The sequence below is a fragment of the Oryzias latipes genome, chromosome 2 (genome assembly GCF_002234675.1).
Source record: "Oryzias latipes chromosome 2, ASM223467v1".
In the NCBI taxonomy this organism is placed as follows: domain Eukaryota; kingdom Metazoa; phylum Chordata; class Actinopteri; order Beloniformes; family Adrianichthyidae; genus Oryzias; species Oryzias latipes.
This window is the reverse complement of record NC_019860.2, coordinates 7,146,939-7,160,705: the sequence shown is the minus strand read 5'-3', so window position 1 is coordinate 7,160,705 and position 13,767 is coordinate 7,146,939. Positions and strand designations below refer to the sequence as shown.

Genomic DNA, 13,767 nt, shown 5'->3' with positions numbered 1-13,767 from the left:
GGGGGGGTTCACATTACACCTGAGCCGGGGGTGTTCGTGTCCCTGGGGGGTGGGTCCTGGTCCTTGCCCCTGAGCGCTGGGCCCCGCCAAACTTCCAACAGTGGCCGAGCCTGGTCGGGACATATTTACAACACACCTTGTGGGCCCCCTTTTTTCCCCGGGGTTCCCCCCTCCTGGGCGGGGGCGGCGGGCCCCTGCCTTGCTCCTCCCTGGACCAACCGTGGGCCAAGTGGGTGGCTGCCTGGAGCGCGGAGAGGGTCTCCCTTGGGGGGTCCTGGCTCGTACCTGGGGTTGGGGCGGGGGGATGCCCGGAACTCCTGGGTGGTGGTGGGGTGCTCGTCTGGGGCTGTGGGCGTCCTTCTCCGGTGGGGCCCTGCGTTGGGCTCTCCCGGCGCGGCAGGGGGCTGCTTTCCTGGTTGGGCTGGGGCGGCGCTCTCTTTCCCTCCGCGCCTCCCTGCTCTCTGGCTCTAGGGGCCTCGCAGAGGTCCTGCTGCCCCTGGCCTGGGTGGCGGTCTTTGTCGCCCGGGGGGCGGTTGTTCCCTGCCGTTCCCGTGTGGCGTTGGGGGGATTCCAGCTGCCACTGCTGCTGCGGCGGGGGTCTGGGTGTGGGGGTGGCTGAGCGCTCCTCCTCCTTCTTTTCACATTCCACCATCCATTTTAGAAGAACATAAACACTCACCTGAGCACAGGTGTTAGCTCACCTTTGCACTAACAGTTTCCCTGATTGAATGACTGAAATATTTCACACTAGTTGGTTTTAAGGCATAAGTATGCGTATGTGAACACTATCTGTTTTGTGTACATGTTGACATGTGGACATTTTTGCAGCTAGCAGGTATGTTGATAACATTTCAGTGTGTGTGTGGACAGGCCCCGCCCTTTTTGTACTACATTTTAACCTTGCCGTAATGATAAACAACCAGTAAACCTGTCTGCTCTATGCTGCTTCATGGTCTTACCCCCCCCCCCCCTATCACCCCCCCTCTCTCTAACATCCCTCTCTTCTTCCCTTCTTTCCTTTTCCGTCCGGTCCAACACCCGAAATTTTCAAACATGGTTGAAATTAATAAAGTTTGGCCTCAATTACTGTTGCGCAAAGCATCTGACTGATCACGTGATATGGATTGAACAGCTGAGCGTGCTGCGTCATTTATTTAATGGCGACGCACGCACTTCATTCAGGAAAAGCACCGGCGAGACACAAGCCTTGTCAGTCCATGCATAAAGCTTGTTTCGTACCTGTGTGCAATTGAGTGGTCCATATTAATTTGTTGAAGAGGCAGCCGGTAAGAAAAGACTTAATCCAAGCGCTAAAATTGCGCGATCACTTGTTTCCTTGTTTGTTTGGTGTGTTGTGGGACCGGAGTGTGCGCTCCGCAAATGTTTGTGTGTACTTCAGGTACCAGTGGGAATTTTCCGCATTAAGGATTAGATGTTTATTTCGTCGGTGTGCTTTGTAACTTTTGTAAATTTACACTGGGAAGTTCTTTATGAATGTGAATTTTTGCTAAATAATGAGATTTTAAAGTAATTTTTGAATAAATTTGGAATTAATACATGAACTTAAATAAGAATGTTATTAAAGTAAATGAGTAATGTTGCTAATTAACTGAGGCTCTTTAAATTGCATAAATGTTTGTTGTTAATGTGTATGTTGAATTTTGTAATATTTATTACTGTTATTGTGTGTGTTTAAGGTTTTTACCTATTGATTGCTGCCAGATCAAATGGAAATAAATTAAAGTTTGGAAATTGATCTCAAGTGGCAGTCTGAGTAAATCGATCTTCAACGTTGGACACTCAGCCCTTTTCAAGTGTGGGAAAAGTACACAAAAAAGTATAAACACTTGACAATTACAAAAGGGGTTTATCCAGACATACCTTTGGTTTGTCTGAAGATTAATAACCCCTCTTGTTAAAGTAAAATATGTCCAACACAAGAGGCCTTCAGCTCTCATCTGCCTGCCTAGCTGTTGGACAGGACAAGTTAAAAAAAATAATAATAAAAAAAAGACATAAGTGAGGAGCTGCTAAGTATGGAGTCCTGACTGAATTTACTGAGTTCCTGGACCTACAGCTGCATCACTGCTCCTGAACACACTTTTCTGTCTGATTGCAGGTTGTGTTTCTGCAGATTGTCAGAGATCAGCTGTGAAGCTCTGGGGCCTCATTTATAAACGTTGCGTACGCACAAAAGAAGGCGTACGCCACTCTCTACGCAATAGTTCAGATTTATAAAAAGCAAACTTGACGGGAAAATGTGCGGTCCTCCACGCAAGCTCTGACCCAGGCGTACGCACAAAAACGGGTGAAATGAGAAATGGCGACACCGTCGGCAGATGGAAGAAACACGTGAAAGTGACAGTGTGTGCCAAATCGTGCTGGCATGTGCTGTGCTACACAATGTGGCACAGCTTAAAAACGTGCCTCTACCCCCTGGCGCTGATTGCTGTGTTGGCCCCGACCCTGAACCCCATCCCCACGCATTTGAGCCATTTGCTGCTGCTGTGCGCCAGCGTTTGGAAGTGATGCGTCGCTTATAAAGAAAAAGAGGTGTGGAAAATATTATTTATTTAAGAATTCCCTCATCGTGCAGTTTATTTCAGTCAGGGCGATCTTGATTTAGCCCAACTCCTTGGCCACCTCTCTGATTGAACTACTGACTTCCCTCTGCATTTCAAGGACTGCATCGGTGAGGACACGTCCACTGCTGGAGGGTTGAGAGCCGCGTGCCGTGGAGACGCTGGGGCCAGACGGCTGCTCAGCTGCAGCATCGTAACCACTGGCCCCGCTGGAACACCCAGCAACTAAAATAAAATTGTTCTATATTAATAATCTGTAATTGTGTAGCCTGCATACATGTGACTTGACTGCATTCATTTTAATTATTTCTCTTACCTGTGTCACCCTGACCCTGGCGCGTCGGCGTCCCCTCCGTCTCAGTCAGGTGACTGAGGCGGAGGAGGACGCCGATAAGGGGGACTTAATAGGGATTCCCCAATAATAGCGGCCAGTTTCTCATCAAGAGGGGTCAGCTCCGGTCCCCCCCCCCCACCCCCCCACGTGGCGGACACACTCTGCCGATGCAGCGCTAGACGTTTTTTTGCCTCTACTTTGATGTCCGATCATTTCTTTCATTTCTTTTTTATTTCGGCCACGTCCGAGGTTGTGAGGCTACAGCATTTACGGCGTCTGCCACCGTTTGCCGCTCACGTGCCTTTTTGGCATTAGTAATGCCCACACTGTGCCCTCCAAACAACACTTTTCTCCTCTTTTCCACCTCGCCAACGATAACTTCTACTTCACATTGAATGAAGTTACGTTTTTTTGATTTCCTCTATGTGTTTGTCATGATTTAGCAAGCCATGAATATTAATTTGTGGGCGTTTCACGGACTATTTATGGGCAACTATGGGCGTGTCATGTAGCCGCAAAAGCTGCGCTGCATTTAGAATCGGTTGTGATTTATAAAGGGAAAGATGCGTAGGATGTGCGTGCGCACGGTTTAATAAATCCGAATATTTCTGTGCATACGCACGTCCTATGTTTCATCCGTACGCCACTTCTGACGCAAATCCTACGCAAAGTTTTATAAATGAGGCCCCTGGTCTCAGCTCTGAAGAAAAACCCGTCCAACCTGACAGAATTGGACCTGAGTTTCAACAACTTGCAGGATTCAGGAGTTCTTCATCTGTGTGGTTTTCTGGAGAGTCCAGACTGCAGACTGCAGACTCTGAGGTCAGACTCCATGTTTCAGTTGTGTTCAGATCAATATGATGACAAAGTTGTGTTGATCCACAGTGAGCAGAAATGTCAAGATTCTGATTCGCAGCATCTTCCAGCAGCTGCTTGTTCTCTTCAGAGATCTGCAGAACAACTTCTTCTTTTCTTCCTGCAGCTGCTTGTTTCAAAGCTGTCTGCTGACTGCAAGCTGAACAAAGTTCTGCTTGCAGCCATCAGCTCTTTGTGTCTTTGCTCCAACAGACTCCTTTAAAACAAGTGCAGAAGAAGCAGCCGTGCACGCTCACACGCACTTTGAGTCCTGCTGTGTTTCAGCAAATGCAGCTGAGAGTCCAGCGGCTGATGTTTGTGAGCAGACAGTGACAGAGTCATGCTGCAGCTGGATGCTGCTCTGACAGACACGTCTTCCACAAACATCCTCACCTTTTCATCCACAAACATCATCACATCATCCATCAAAGCTCCCAGCAGCTTCTGACTCTTCATTCAGAGCTGAAGTCATGGATCAGGGATCAATGTCCAACATTTGCTGCTGACTCTTCCTCATCACTTCCTTCTTCTCTCTGCTTTGATCTGTTGGACCTGAAAGTCTCTGCTTGAAGGACTGCAGCAGAGAAAGACTGGAAGATCATCTCCTGAAAACTGGGATGAAGACTTTCCAGCATCATGCTACTGAAATTCTCCCATGATTCAGTGCTGTTTGGAGAAGAGCTGAGCAGAAAGAGGAAGTGGACCTTTTCTGTTGTTGCTGCAGAAACATCAGTTGGTTTGGATGCAGCCACAGGCTGATGTTTGACTTTCACACATCTGGACTTCTTTCCTGAAGCAGCTGCATGTTGTCCTGAATGTTCCTGAATGTTCTTCTTCTCTGCTTCTGCTGGACTCTTCTGATCTGCTGCTGTTGCTTCATATCTTTGGACTTTTTCTTAACTTTCTGATCTTCTTCAGCTCTGAACTCTTTAGAAGAAGTGAAGGATGAAAAACACAAACTTTGTCTTTAAACTAAACTCTTTGTTCTGGATTCAGGCTGAAGAACTGCAGTTTGTTAGAAACCAGCTGTGTTGCTCTGGTCTCAGCTCTGAAGTCCAACCCGTCCCACCTGAAAGAACTATACCTGAGAGACAACAACCTTCACTATTCGGAAGTTCAGCAGCTCCAGGATCTGGTGGAGAGTCCAAACTCCAAACTGCAGACTCTGAGGTCAGTAGAGGGTTTTAGTCAGTCCAGCTGTTTCCAGATGTTTGGTCCTAAAGTTAGTCTGAGAGCAAAGATGCAGAGTTTCCTGTGAAGCTGCAGCTTCTCAGTGAAGCTCTGAGGAGAATGATGACAGGCTTCAGGACAACAGTCAGCCAATCAGAGCAGCAGAAGCTCCAACAGGTGAAGATGACAGGAAGCTGCTGCTCTGAACAGGACTGAAGCTCCTGCTGCTCTTTCTGCTGCTGTGCTGCATCACTGACTGACAGACCAGGATCAGGAGACACTCTTTCATCTCTGTCTCTCTACATTCGCTCTGCAGGTGGTTCCTGTGTAATTGATGTTCCTCCTGGAGGAGCAGCAGCAGAGATGTTGTGACTGGACGGTGTTCCTGGGAGGTGGAGAGCAGAGTGATGGAGGAATCAGAGGAAGTGGAGATGAGTGTCAGAGCTGCAGCATGAACTGATCTGAGATCAGCCCCGCTGTCTCTCTCAGCATCAAGTGGACAGTTATTGTGCTGCAGCTCCCCCGGTGGACTGATGGAGAACTGCACTTCCTCTTCTCATTCTAACTTGGAGTGTTGATCTGAAACATGGGTTGGATTCAGATAAAGCCTGTATTCTCCAGAGGACATGAATGAACAGAGTGGATGTGAGGAATGACAGCCTCTGGATGTAGAGAATCACTTTGATGCAGCTGCTGCAACAACACCAACTGCATTGAAACAGGAGGGAGAAGGGAGACACCTGCTGGCTGTTTGCGGAACTTAGTGTCAAAAGGCTTCAAACTGAAAGCTGTCAGTAAAATTCCTGCAGCCTGTTTGGATTTAATAAATGCTCTTTTGAATCAACTCTGTGTTTTCTATTGATTTTTGTCTTCATTCTTTGACTCACAAACAGACTTGAATCTTTAGCCTTCCTCCTCATCCTGTTCCAGCTTTTCTAATCTTCTTGTGTTTGGTTCCTTCTCAGTAGAAATGGGTTGGAAAAGAGCTTTGGAATGTTCAGGTGGTGCTAATGTCTTTCTAGGTGGGCAGAACAGATGAGAGCTCCTCCCTGTCTTTACAATATCACTTTAACCATAAAACATGAACCCTCAAAATATAATTAAGCCACCTATCAAGAAAAAACCTGCATAAAGTGGTCGGAAAGGGGGACGTGAACTAGTATCTCACTAGGAAGAAGAAATACTACCATCAAAAAGCGATCATGGCTATGCTAAAGATGCTAACATGGCTAAACGGAAAGACAGCGAGTCCACTCACAACTCCAAATAAACCACCAAAACAATGACGAAAATGAGGAAGAAGTCTCTTAACTGACAATCTTAAAGGCCATTCAAAACATGGCAAAACATTTGAAAAATGTTGAACTGAAAGAGAGACTGAAGGAACAAGAAAGATACAAGATGCAGTGGTGTATAAAGTTTAAACGTTTGCCGGAAAAGGAGAACATCAGAAAGGAGACCATCCAGCTTTTCAAGCAGATCGCTTCAGACATCAACCTGCGTCAACTGGACGACGCGGTAGACGTCTTGCACAGAGTGTGAAAAAAAGAAGATAACCGGAGCAGATTCGTGGTGGTCCTGTTCATCCAGAGGCTGGTCAAAGAGGAAAAATGGCGCAGAAGCAAGGACTCCCCCGTATGCAGAGAGAGGCATTCGCATGCCGCTAAACATTATTGGAGAGGTTAAAGACATAAAAGCGCTCTATACTACAAACTTAATTTTATGGGAGGGGATTGCAACATGACACCTGATGAATGGGAAGAAAGATAGCCTTCAAAAAATTATCATCACCACTACACCTGTCATGGAAACATTTATTAGAGATAATATGCTTAGTAGATAGTATGATGGTTGGCAAATTCAAAACCCATGAAAGAGAGAATTCACATGGTACAAACCAAACCATGCAGCTAAGTCTAGAATAGACTACTGGCTTATTTGTGAAGCTCTAGATAGATTCACCTCTAAAACTTCCAATTCTAAAGCTCCAATGATTGATCACATTATAAGTGAAATAACGTTAAATTCAAATAATAAAAAAGGAAATCAAGGAGTAAATTCAACGGTAATTTGCTTAATAACAAAGAATATTTTTCTTAAAAAAATAATTTCAGATATTGAAAATGATAAAAACATTTAAAGTTTTTGCAGTAAGTGGGAATATATCAAATGCAAAATTAGAGAAGTTTCTATTAAAACCCGGAAGAAATTTAGCAAAGAAAAACAAAAAGAAAATGATTTGTTTCATGAAATTAGTCAATGCTGCAGTAAAGCTGACGTTTCATCTGAAGATAAAGAAAAACGTATATCGTTACAGTTTAAACTAGATGATATCTTTATGAAAAAAGCTCAAGGAGCTTTCATAAGATCTAGAGCAAAATGGATGGAAGGAGAGAGAAATACAACCTATTTTAGTAAACTAAAGAAAAAAAGACAAGAAGACAAAGCAATTACAAGTTTATTAATTGAAGGAAGAGAATGTAAAGACAGCAAAATGATTGAGAAGGAAGTTTATCCATTTTAAAGTACTCTATACACATCAGCTTATTCCTCTTCTAATTCTAGTATCTTTTTTAAACCAAAATTCAAATTTCATACCCACAATAGACAATACGTATAAAGAATTCTGTGATTCAGATTTAGACATTGATGAACTAGATGCTGTGGTCAGAAAGCTTCCTTTAAACAAAGCTCCTGGTACTAATGGGCTCACAGGGAATTTTTATAAACATTTTTGAGAGGTAATCAGAAATCTATTATTCAAAGCAATTCTGGAATGCATTGAAGGTCAGCAACTTATGCCCACCATGAAACGGGGCCTTAAAACTTTTATTCCTAAACACAATAAGGATAAAATATGTTTACATAATGTGCGGCCGATCACACTCCGTAACACAGATTACAAAATACTTTCTGGATGCATTGCAGCTGGATTAAAAAAGGGTCTGTCAAAAATTATTGATGAGACTCAATCTGTTTTTTTAGGAAGTATCTATTCACACCAACATAAGGTTAGTTTTGGATTTAGTTCAGCATAGTCAGGAATTATCAATTAGTGGATTTATCCTTTTTTTAGATTTTGTATTTGATTCGGTTGAGCACCCATTCATTATAAATACTTTAAAACTCTTTGGATTTGGCCCCAAACTGATTAACTTGATAAATATGTTGTATAAAGACATAAAGATAAAGATATTCTTTATTGATCCCAAAATTCATTACAAATTCATACATTAATGGTAATGTAGTTTTGGAACATGGTACCTGCCCCAGATTTAACGTGAATAGAGGTATCAGGCAGGGCAACAGGTCTCCCTTACGGTTCATTCTGGTTGCTGAACTGCTAGCAATCATGATTAAAAATAATAATATAATAGAAAGCATAAACATTTTAGAAAGACATTTAATAATAAGCGAATTTGCTGATGATACAACTTTATTTCTACAAAATGAAAACCAACTTCCAAAAGTTTTAGATTTGATCGATAAATTCTTTAAAGCATCCGGTTTGAAATTAAACATTGATAAATGTGAATTATTTGCCCTCCATGACCAACCTCCAAAATCTCTCTCTAACAATTCGGTAAAAACTCAAAGTCAAATATTTGGATAATGTAATTTCAAATAGACAGAGAAATGGGAGTGAGAGAAAATGTGAGTAAAAATGTAGATAAAGTTAAAAAAAATCTTAACTCTTGGCTACAGAGGGATTTAACTGTGTTCTCTTATCAAAAACAGAAAGTCAGACAGAAAGCTTGTCCAGACTCATATACTGGCCCTTACACTGGAGATTTCTGATAAAATGTCCAAACAGATTAACACCATTAATTTTAATTTCATCTAATAAATGTCAATATATTAGAAGAGCTGATGCAATAAAAACGATTGAGGAAGGAGGTTTAAATGCTGTAGAATGGGGTTCTTAAACTTAGATGGTTAAAATCATTTATTTTAAATTAAAATTCTCTCTGGTTTACTGTTTCCAGGGCTGTTTTTTCAAAAAATAAGAGGAATTGATTTTATTGTACGTTGTGACTGTGATGTTGATAAACTACCTGTGAAATTATCAGAGTATCACAAACAAGTTTTTCTCTTTTGGTCTTTATTATTCAAACACACAATTCACCATCATGGAATAATAGATATATTTTGTATAAAAGAAAGTCTTTGTTTTTGAGCAATTGACACTAAAAATATCAAAGTAAGACACATAACGGGCTCATATCAGATTAATAGTTCTAATGTCTACTAGAAAACATGCACCTCAAGATCACCGGACAGAAACACCAGTCTGGTTCTTTATCCGAATCTTCCTTCACACATTTCTGAGGAAAAACATTTTCTTCACAAAAGTGTTTTTTGTTAATATGACAAAACAAAATATAAACTGTAATCATTTTATTTTAAAAAAAATATTGAAATGTTCATGAATTACATATAAAGTGTTAGAATTGGAGACGTGTAAAAATAATTCTAGTGATGTCATGGTAACACACAGACTTAGACAACACTGTCTCAGCATAAACTACAACAACAATGGTTAACCTTAACAACTTTAAACAAGATAATAAAAGTACAAAAATCTAATAAAAATCAATCAACAAAAATTTAACAATATTAATATTTCATTAAAAACCAAATCTTATCCTCATAAATGAAAACAACACATTTCTATTTTACAGGTAAATCTAAAAGAATGAATTTCATCAACAACTTAACTATTTTTGTCAATCAATAAAAAAGTGAAACTCATAATGTATAGAATCACTACACAATACATTTTTAATCAACGTAATCATAGCATTATATTGATGAAACCCTAAAGGCCCGTACACACCGGGACGAATTTCGCCGGCGATGTTCGCCGACGTTTAACGCCTCGTGACTAAACAAAGGGCACCAATGAGAGTGTGCACACCAACGCGAAAAAAAAAACCGCCTCGGGTTCGTTTTTTTTTTTTCGACGCGTCGCGTCGAAATCTATTCGACCAATGAGAATGGCGCTTTTGCACACGTGTCTGGAGCTTCTGAAGTTACAGTAAAACACAACTTGGGGGCGCTCAAACACAAAACTGTCTCGCTGAACACACATACCAGCGAAGAAGATAGACGCAGAGTAGCGTCTACACTGCCACGAAGAAATAATGACGGACATTATAAAATATCCCCGAACCAAGCACCAGTTGGAGCTACTGGTGCTTGAAATATTCATGTTTTCTTTGTATTATTCTGACAAGCGCATAAATACTTGCTCTCTTCCTCTGAGTGAAAAGCGACTTTAAGAAGCGTAAAGTTGCGCAGCGCCACCTTGTGTACAGGAGTATTTCTGTTTACATTAAGCGCCATCTAATGTCAGGGAATGAAATTGCATGTTCACTCGGCTCATCGTCAGCGAAAATTGCCTGGGTGTGAACACAAAAAACGTGGCGAAAAACACTGGCGAATAACGCCTGGCGAATATTCGTCCCGGTGTGTACGGGCCTTAAGCAATAGTGGCTTACAAAATTAGAATATCAGAAAAATAAAAGGATGTTTTCAGCACTTATATCAGACTTTAGAGAACGTAACTTCTATGCATCTAATAATCCCTTGTGGCTTCTTTTAATTGAATGACTGCATCAATGTGGTATGGGGGCCATCATTCTGTGGCTTTGTGTTCATATAATGAAATCTCAGGCTACTTTTAAAGAATCTTCATTGTTGGGTCTGGTGTCTCATCTTCCTCCTCACAACAGTTTTGAAAAAGCTCAGGTTTGTGACACAGCAACTTACCTGGGAGGCCCAAAGTCTCCCTTGACCGCTCCAATTCCAATGTATCCATATAGATCCATTAACCTCCTTGTTTTCCTCGTCTGATCTGCTATTCGGCTCTAAACTGTATAGTTCTGATATTGCCCACAGTTTTTTTAGCTTGACTTGTTGAGTGCTACGAGCTAGCACAAGGGCGTGTGAACATAGGAATGTTGTATTTTGTAAATTTTAATCTAATTTCTTTGAAAACAGTCCTGCCCACAACTCATGAGCATTTCTGATGAACTCCTGCTGTACTGAAGAAAATGTCTTAAATACGACACAGGCTAAATACTGCATGATCAATAACAATTGAAAAACTTGTTTTCACTTTTTTCACATAACTCTTCATTACAATTTTTGTCTAGAAATGGCTTCACTTCTGTATGAGTTTCCGTGTGTCTTTTGAGACTAGACAAACGCTTAAAGCCTTTTGTACATTCTTTACAAGAAAAAGGCATTTCTCCTACATGAGTTTTTATGTGCCTTTTAAGACCAGATAAATCACCAAAACTCTTTCTACATTCTTTGCACGAAAAAGGCTTCTCTCCTGTATGAGTTCTCGTGTGCCTTTTAAGACAACCCAAAAGTTTAAAGCTTTTTGTACATTCTTTACACGAAAAAGGCTTCTCTCCTGTATGAGTTCTCGTGTGCCCTTTAAGACAAGTCAAATCACTACAACTCTTTCCACATTCTTTACATGTAAAAGCCGTCTCTCCTGCATGAGTTCTCATGTGTCTCGTGAGACCAAATGAACGACAAAAGCGTTTTGAACATTCTTTACACGAAAAAGGCTTCTCTCCTGTATGTGTTCCCATGTGTCTTTTCAGATAAGATAAATAACTAAAACTCTTATCACATTCTTTACAAGAAAAAGCGTTCTCTTCTGTATGAGTGCTCATGTGTGATTTGAGATTATATAAATGACTAAAACTTTTATCACATTCTTTACAAGAAAAAGGCTTCTCTCCTGTATGTGTTCGCATGTGTCTCTTGAGATCAAATGAACGACAAAAGCGTTTTGAACATTCTTTACACGAAAAAGGCTTCTCTCCTGTATGAGTTCTCATGTGTCTTTTGAAATAAGATGAATAACTAAAACTTTTGTCACATTCTTCACATAAAAAAGGCTTCTCTCCTGAGTGGGTTCTTATGTCCGTTCTAAACTTAGACCAGTAACCAGAATTTTTAGCACTTTCTGTACAGTCATAAAGTCTGTCATCAGACTCATTTTCTGTGGAGGTTAAGACATTACTAACAATTCCTGAGCTTTCACCAGACTTTGAAGAACAAAGTCTCTTTTTGCGTGAAGATTGTTTGCGTTTCTTAACCAAAATCCCCTTCTTGAAGCTTATCCGTACTTCAGAGTCACACTGACCTTCTGACATGTGAGAGCTGTCCACACTTTGGACATGACTTCTGTCTCTCCTCTTCCTCTGATCTTTGTTCTGTGGGTCTGTCTCTTCATCTTGGTTTCCTTCTTCATCCTGACTATCAGTTACATTAAAGCTCTGCTGATTGTTTAGATCTGCTTCACTGCTCTCATCTTTCTCATAAGTAGGAATCTCCATCAAGGTATCAGTCTCCTGCTTCAGATCAAGCTGATCTTCATCCTGACGGATGTAGAGCTCATCTTTGGCCTCTTTAATCTGTAAGGGTTCTGGTTCCTCCTGTTCCTCTTTGATCTGAGGAGGTTCTGGTTCCTCCTGCTCCTCTTTGATCTGCGGTGGTTTTGGTTCCTCCTGCTCCTCTTTGATCTGTGGAGGTTCTGGTTCCTCCTGCTTCTCTTTGATCTGTGGTGGTTCTGGTTGCTCCTGCTTCTCTTTGATCTGTGGTGGTTCTGGTTGCTCCTGCTCCTCTTTGATCTTTGGAGTTTCTGGTTCCTCCTGCACCTCTTTAATCTGTGGAGGTTCTGGTTCCTCCAGTTGCACACTGAAATTCCTTTGCTCGTTGTAGAAATCCTCTTCTGTCACATAGTGCTGGGGGAGAACTGCAGGGACACAAACACAGAAACCCTCTTATACTTTAAAAGGAATTTACATTCTTTTCAAACAGCAATAAATATAAAAGACATTGCAGTTAGAAAAAAAAAACATTTAAAATGTTTATTTTTTTAAACTGCATCTACTTAGATGTCATTCGAATCAAAGAAACTCTAAACCGGGGGTGGCGAACACATGGCTCTCGGTCAAATAAGCATGCGGCTCTTTGCGTCTCATCATATTGAAACAACCCAGCATGTACTTCACTGTAGCGGGAAAACAAGAACTGCTGATTAACTGGCTGCATTGGAGAGCTGTCCATGCCCCATACAGTGCACGACTCCTGAAAATCTCAGAGAGGGAACAGCAAACACAGAGACTAATTGCATAATCTCCAGCCAAACAGCATGGATGTCACTTCTGCTCACAGCCCCCTCACTCATGGTGAGCAACTTTACACCCACGATTCCCCACTTCCCATGAGTCTTAGGGGCTGAAGGCAGGGCTAACCCCCAGGTCGCCACAATCCTATCTATATACTGTGCCTCATTTCATAGTTTATTCCCCCTTTAAACCACACTCAAATCCATCAGAGGGTATAAAAAAAAAAAAATAAAAGTAATTTGGCAGTGTGTGTGTTTTGATGCTTCTCTCGACATACAAGTGAACACCAATCATTTGCGCGGGTTATGCCCAATGCCAGAAAAAAATAAGTAAACATTTCATGTTAGTGCAGACCGCAAACATATCCCAGGGAAAATTAAAAACTCTTCCTGATCTGAAAACAAATGGTCTCCTTTATTAACAAGTTGAAGCTTTTCAAAGTGTACATTCAAAACAGCAATAATTCCACTTTCCTTCTTTGCGGAGCTCACAGCAGACGGCTGCAATCCAAATGATTAAATGCTGGACGGAAACTTTACTTTTGCGGTTTGAGTACGCACAGCAGAAACGACCGCAGATCACTTTTGTACGGTGGCCCAGAAGGGTCACAACACAACACATTAACTTTACACACAACACATTAACTTTACACACAACACATTAACTTTAC

At 41.5% G+C, this 13,767-nt stretch overlaps 4 protein-coding genes across 6 annotated transcripts in view; 2 read left to right on the top strand and 2 right to left on the bottom strand.

The window, feature by feature from the left end:
* LOC105355240 (protein NLRC3) overlaps nt 1–13,767 on the top strand; it is a 591,340-nt gene that overhangs the window by 105,507 nt on the left and 472,066 nt on the right. The gene's annotated exons all lie outside the window — the stretch shown is intronic.
* LOC105355269 (oocyte zinc finger protein XlCOF22-like) overlaps nt 1–13,767 on the bottom strand; it is a 123,122-nt gene that overhangs the window by 97,244 nt on the left and 12,111 nt on the right. The window lies entirely within an intron of this gene.
* LOC110016656 (ribonuclease inhibitor-like) lies at nt 3,562–5,785 on the top strand. 2 transcript variants are annotated; one of them, XM_020710170.2, is made up of 3 exons: nt 3,562–3,738; nt 4,768–4,941; nt 5,258–5,785. In XM_020710170.2, exons 1-3 carry the CDS (start codon nt 3,596–3,598, stop codon nt 5,274–5,276), a joined length of 336 nt encoding a protein of 111 aa, XP_020565829.1. In that variant the 5' UTR covers nt 3,562–3,595; the 3' UTR covers nt 5,277–5,785. The 2 variants fall into 2 exon arrangements, with proteins under 2 accessions (XP_020565829.1, XP_023818854.1); XM_023963086.1 differs by lacking the exon at nt 5,258–5,785 and having other exon boundaries at nt 4,768–5,104.
* Nucleotides 10,328–12,223, bottom strand: LOC105355267 (gastrula zinc finger protein XlCGF8.2DB). The gene has a single exon (XM_011481942.3). It carries the CDS (start codon nt 12,117–12,119, stop codon nt 11,034–11,036), a length of 1,086 nt encoding a protein of 361 aa, XP_011480244.1. The 5' UTR covers nt 12,120–12,223; the 3' UTR covers nt 10,328–11,033.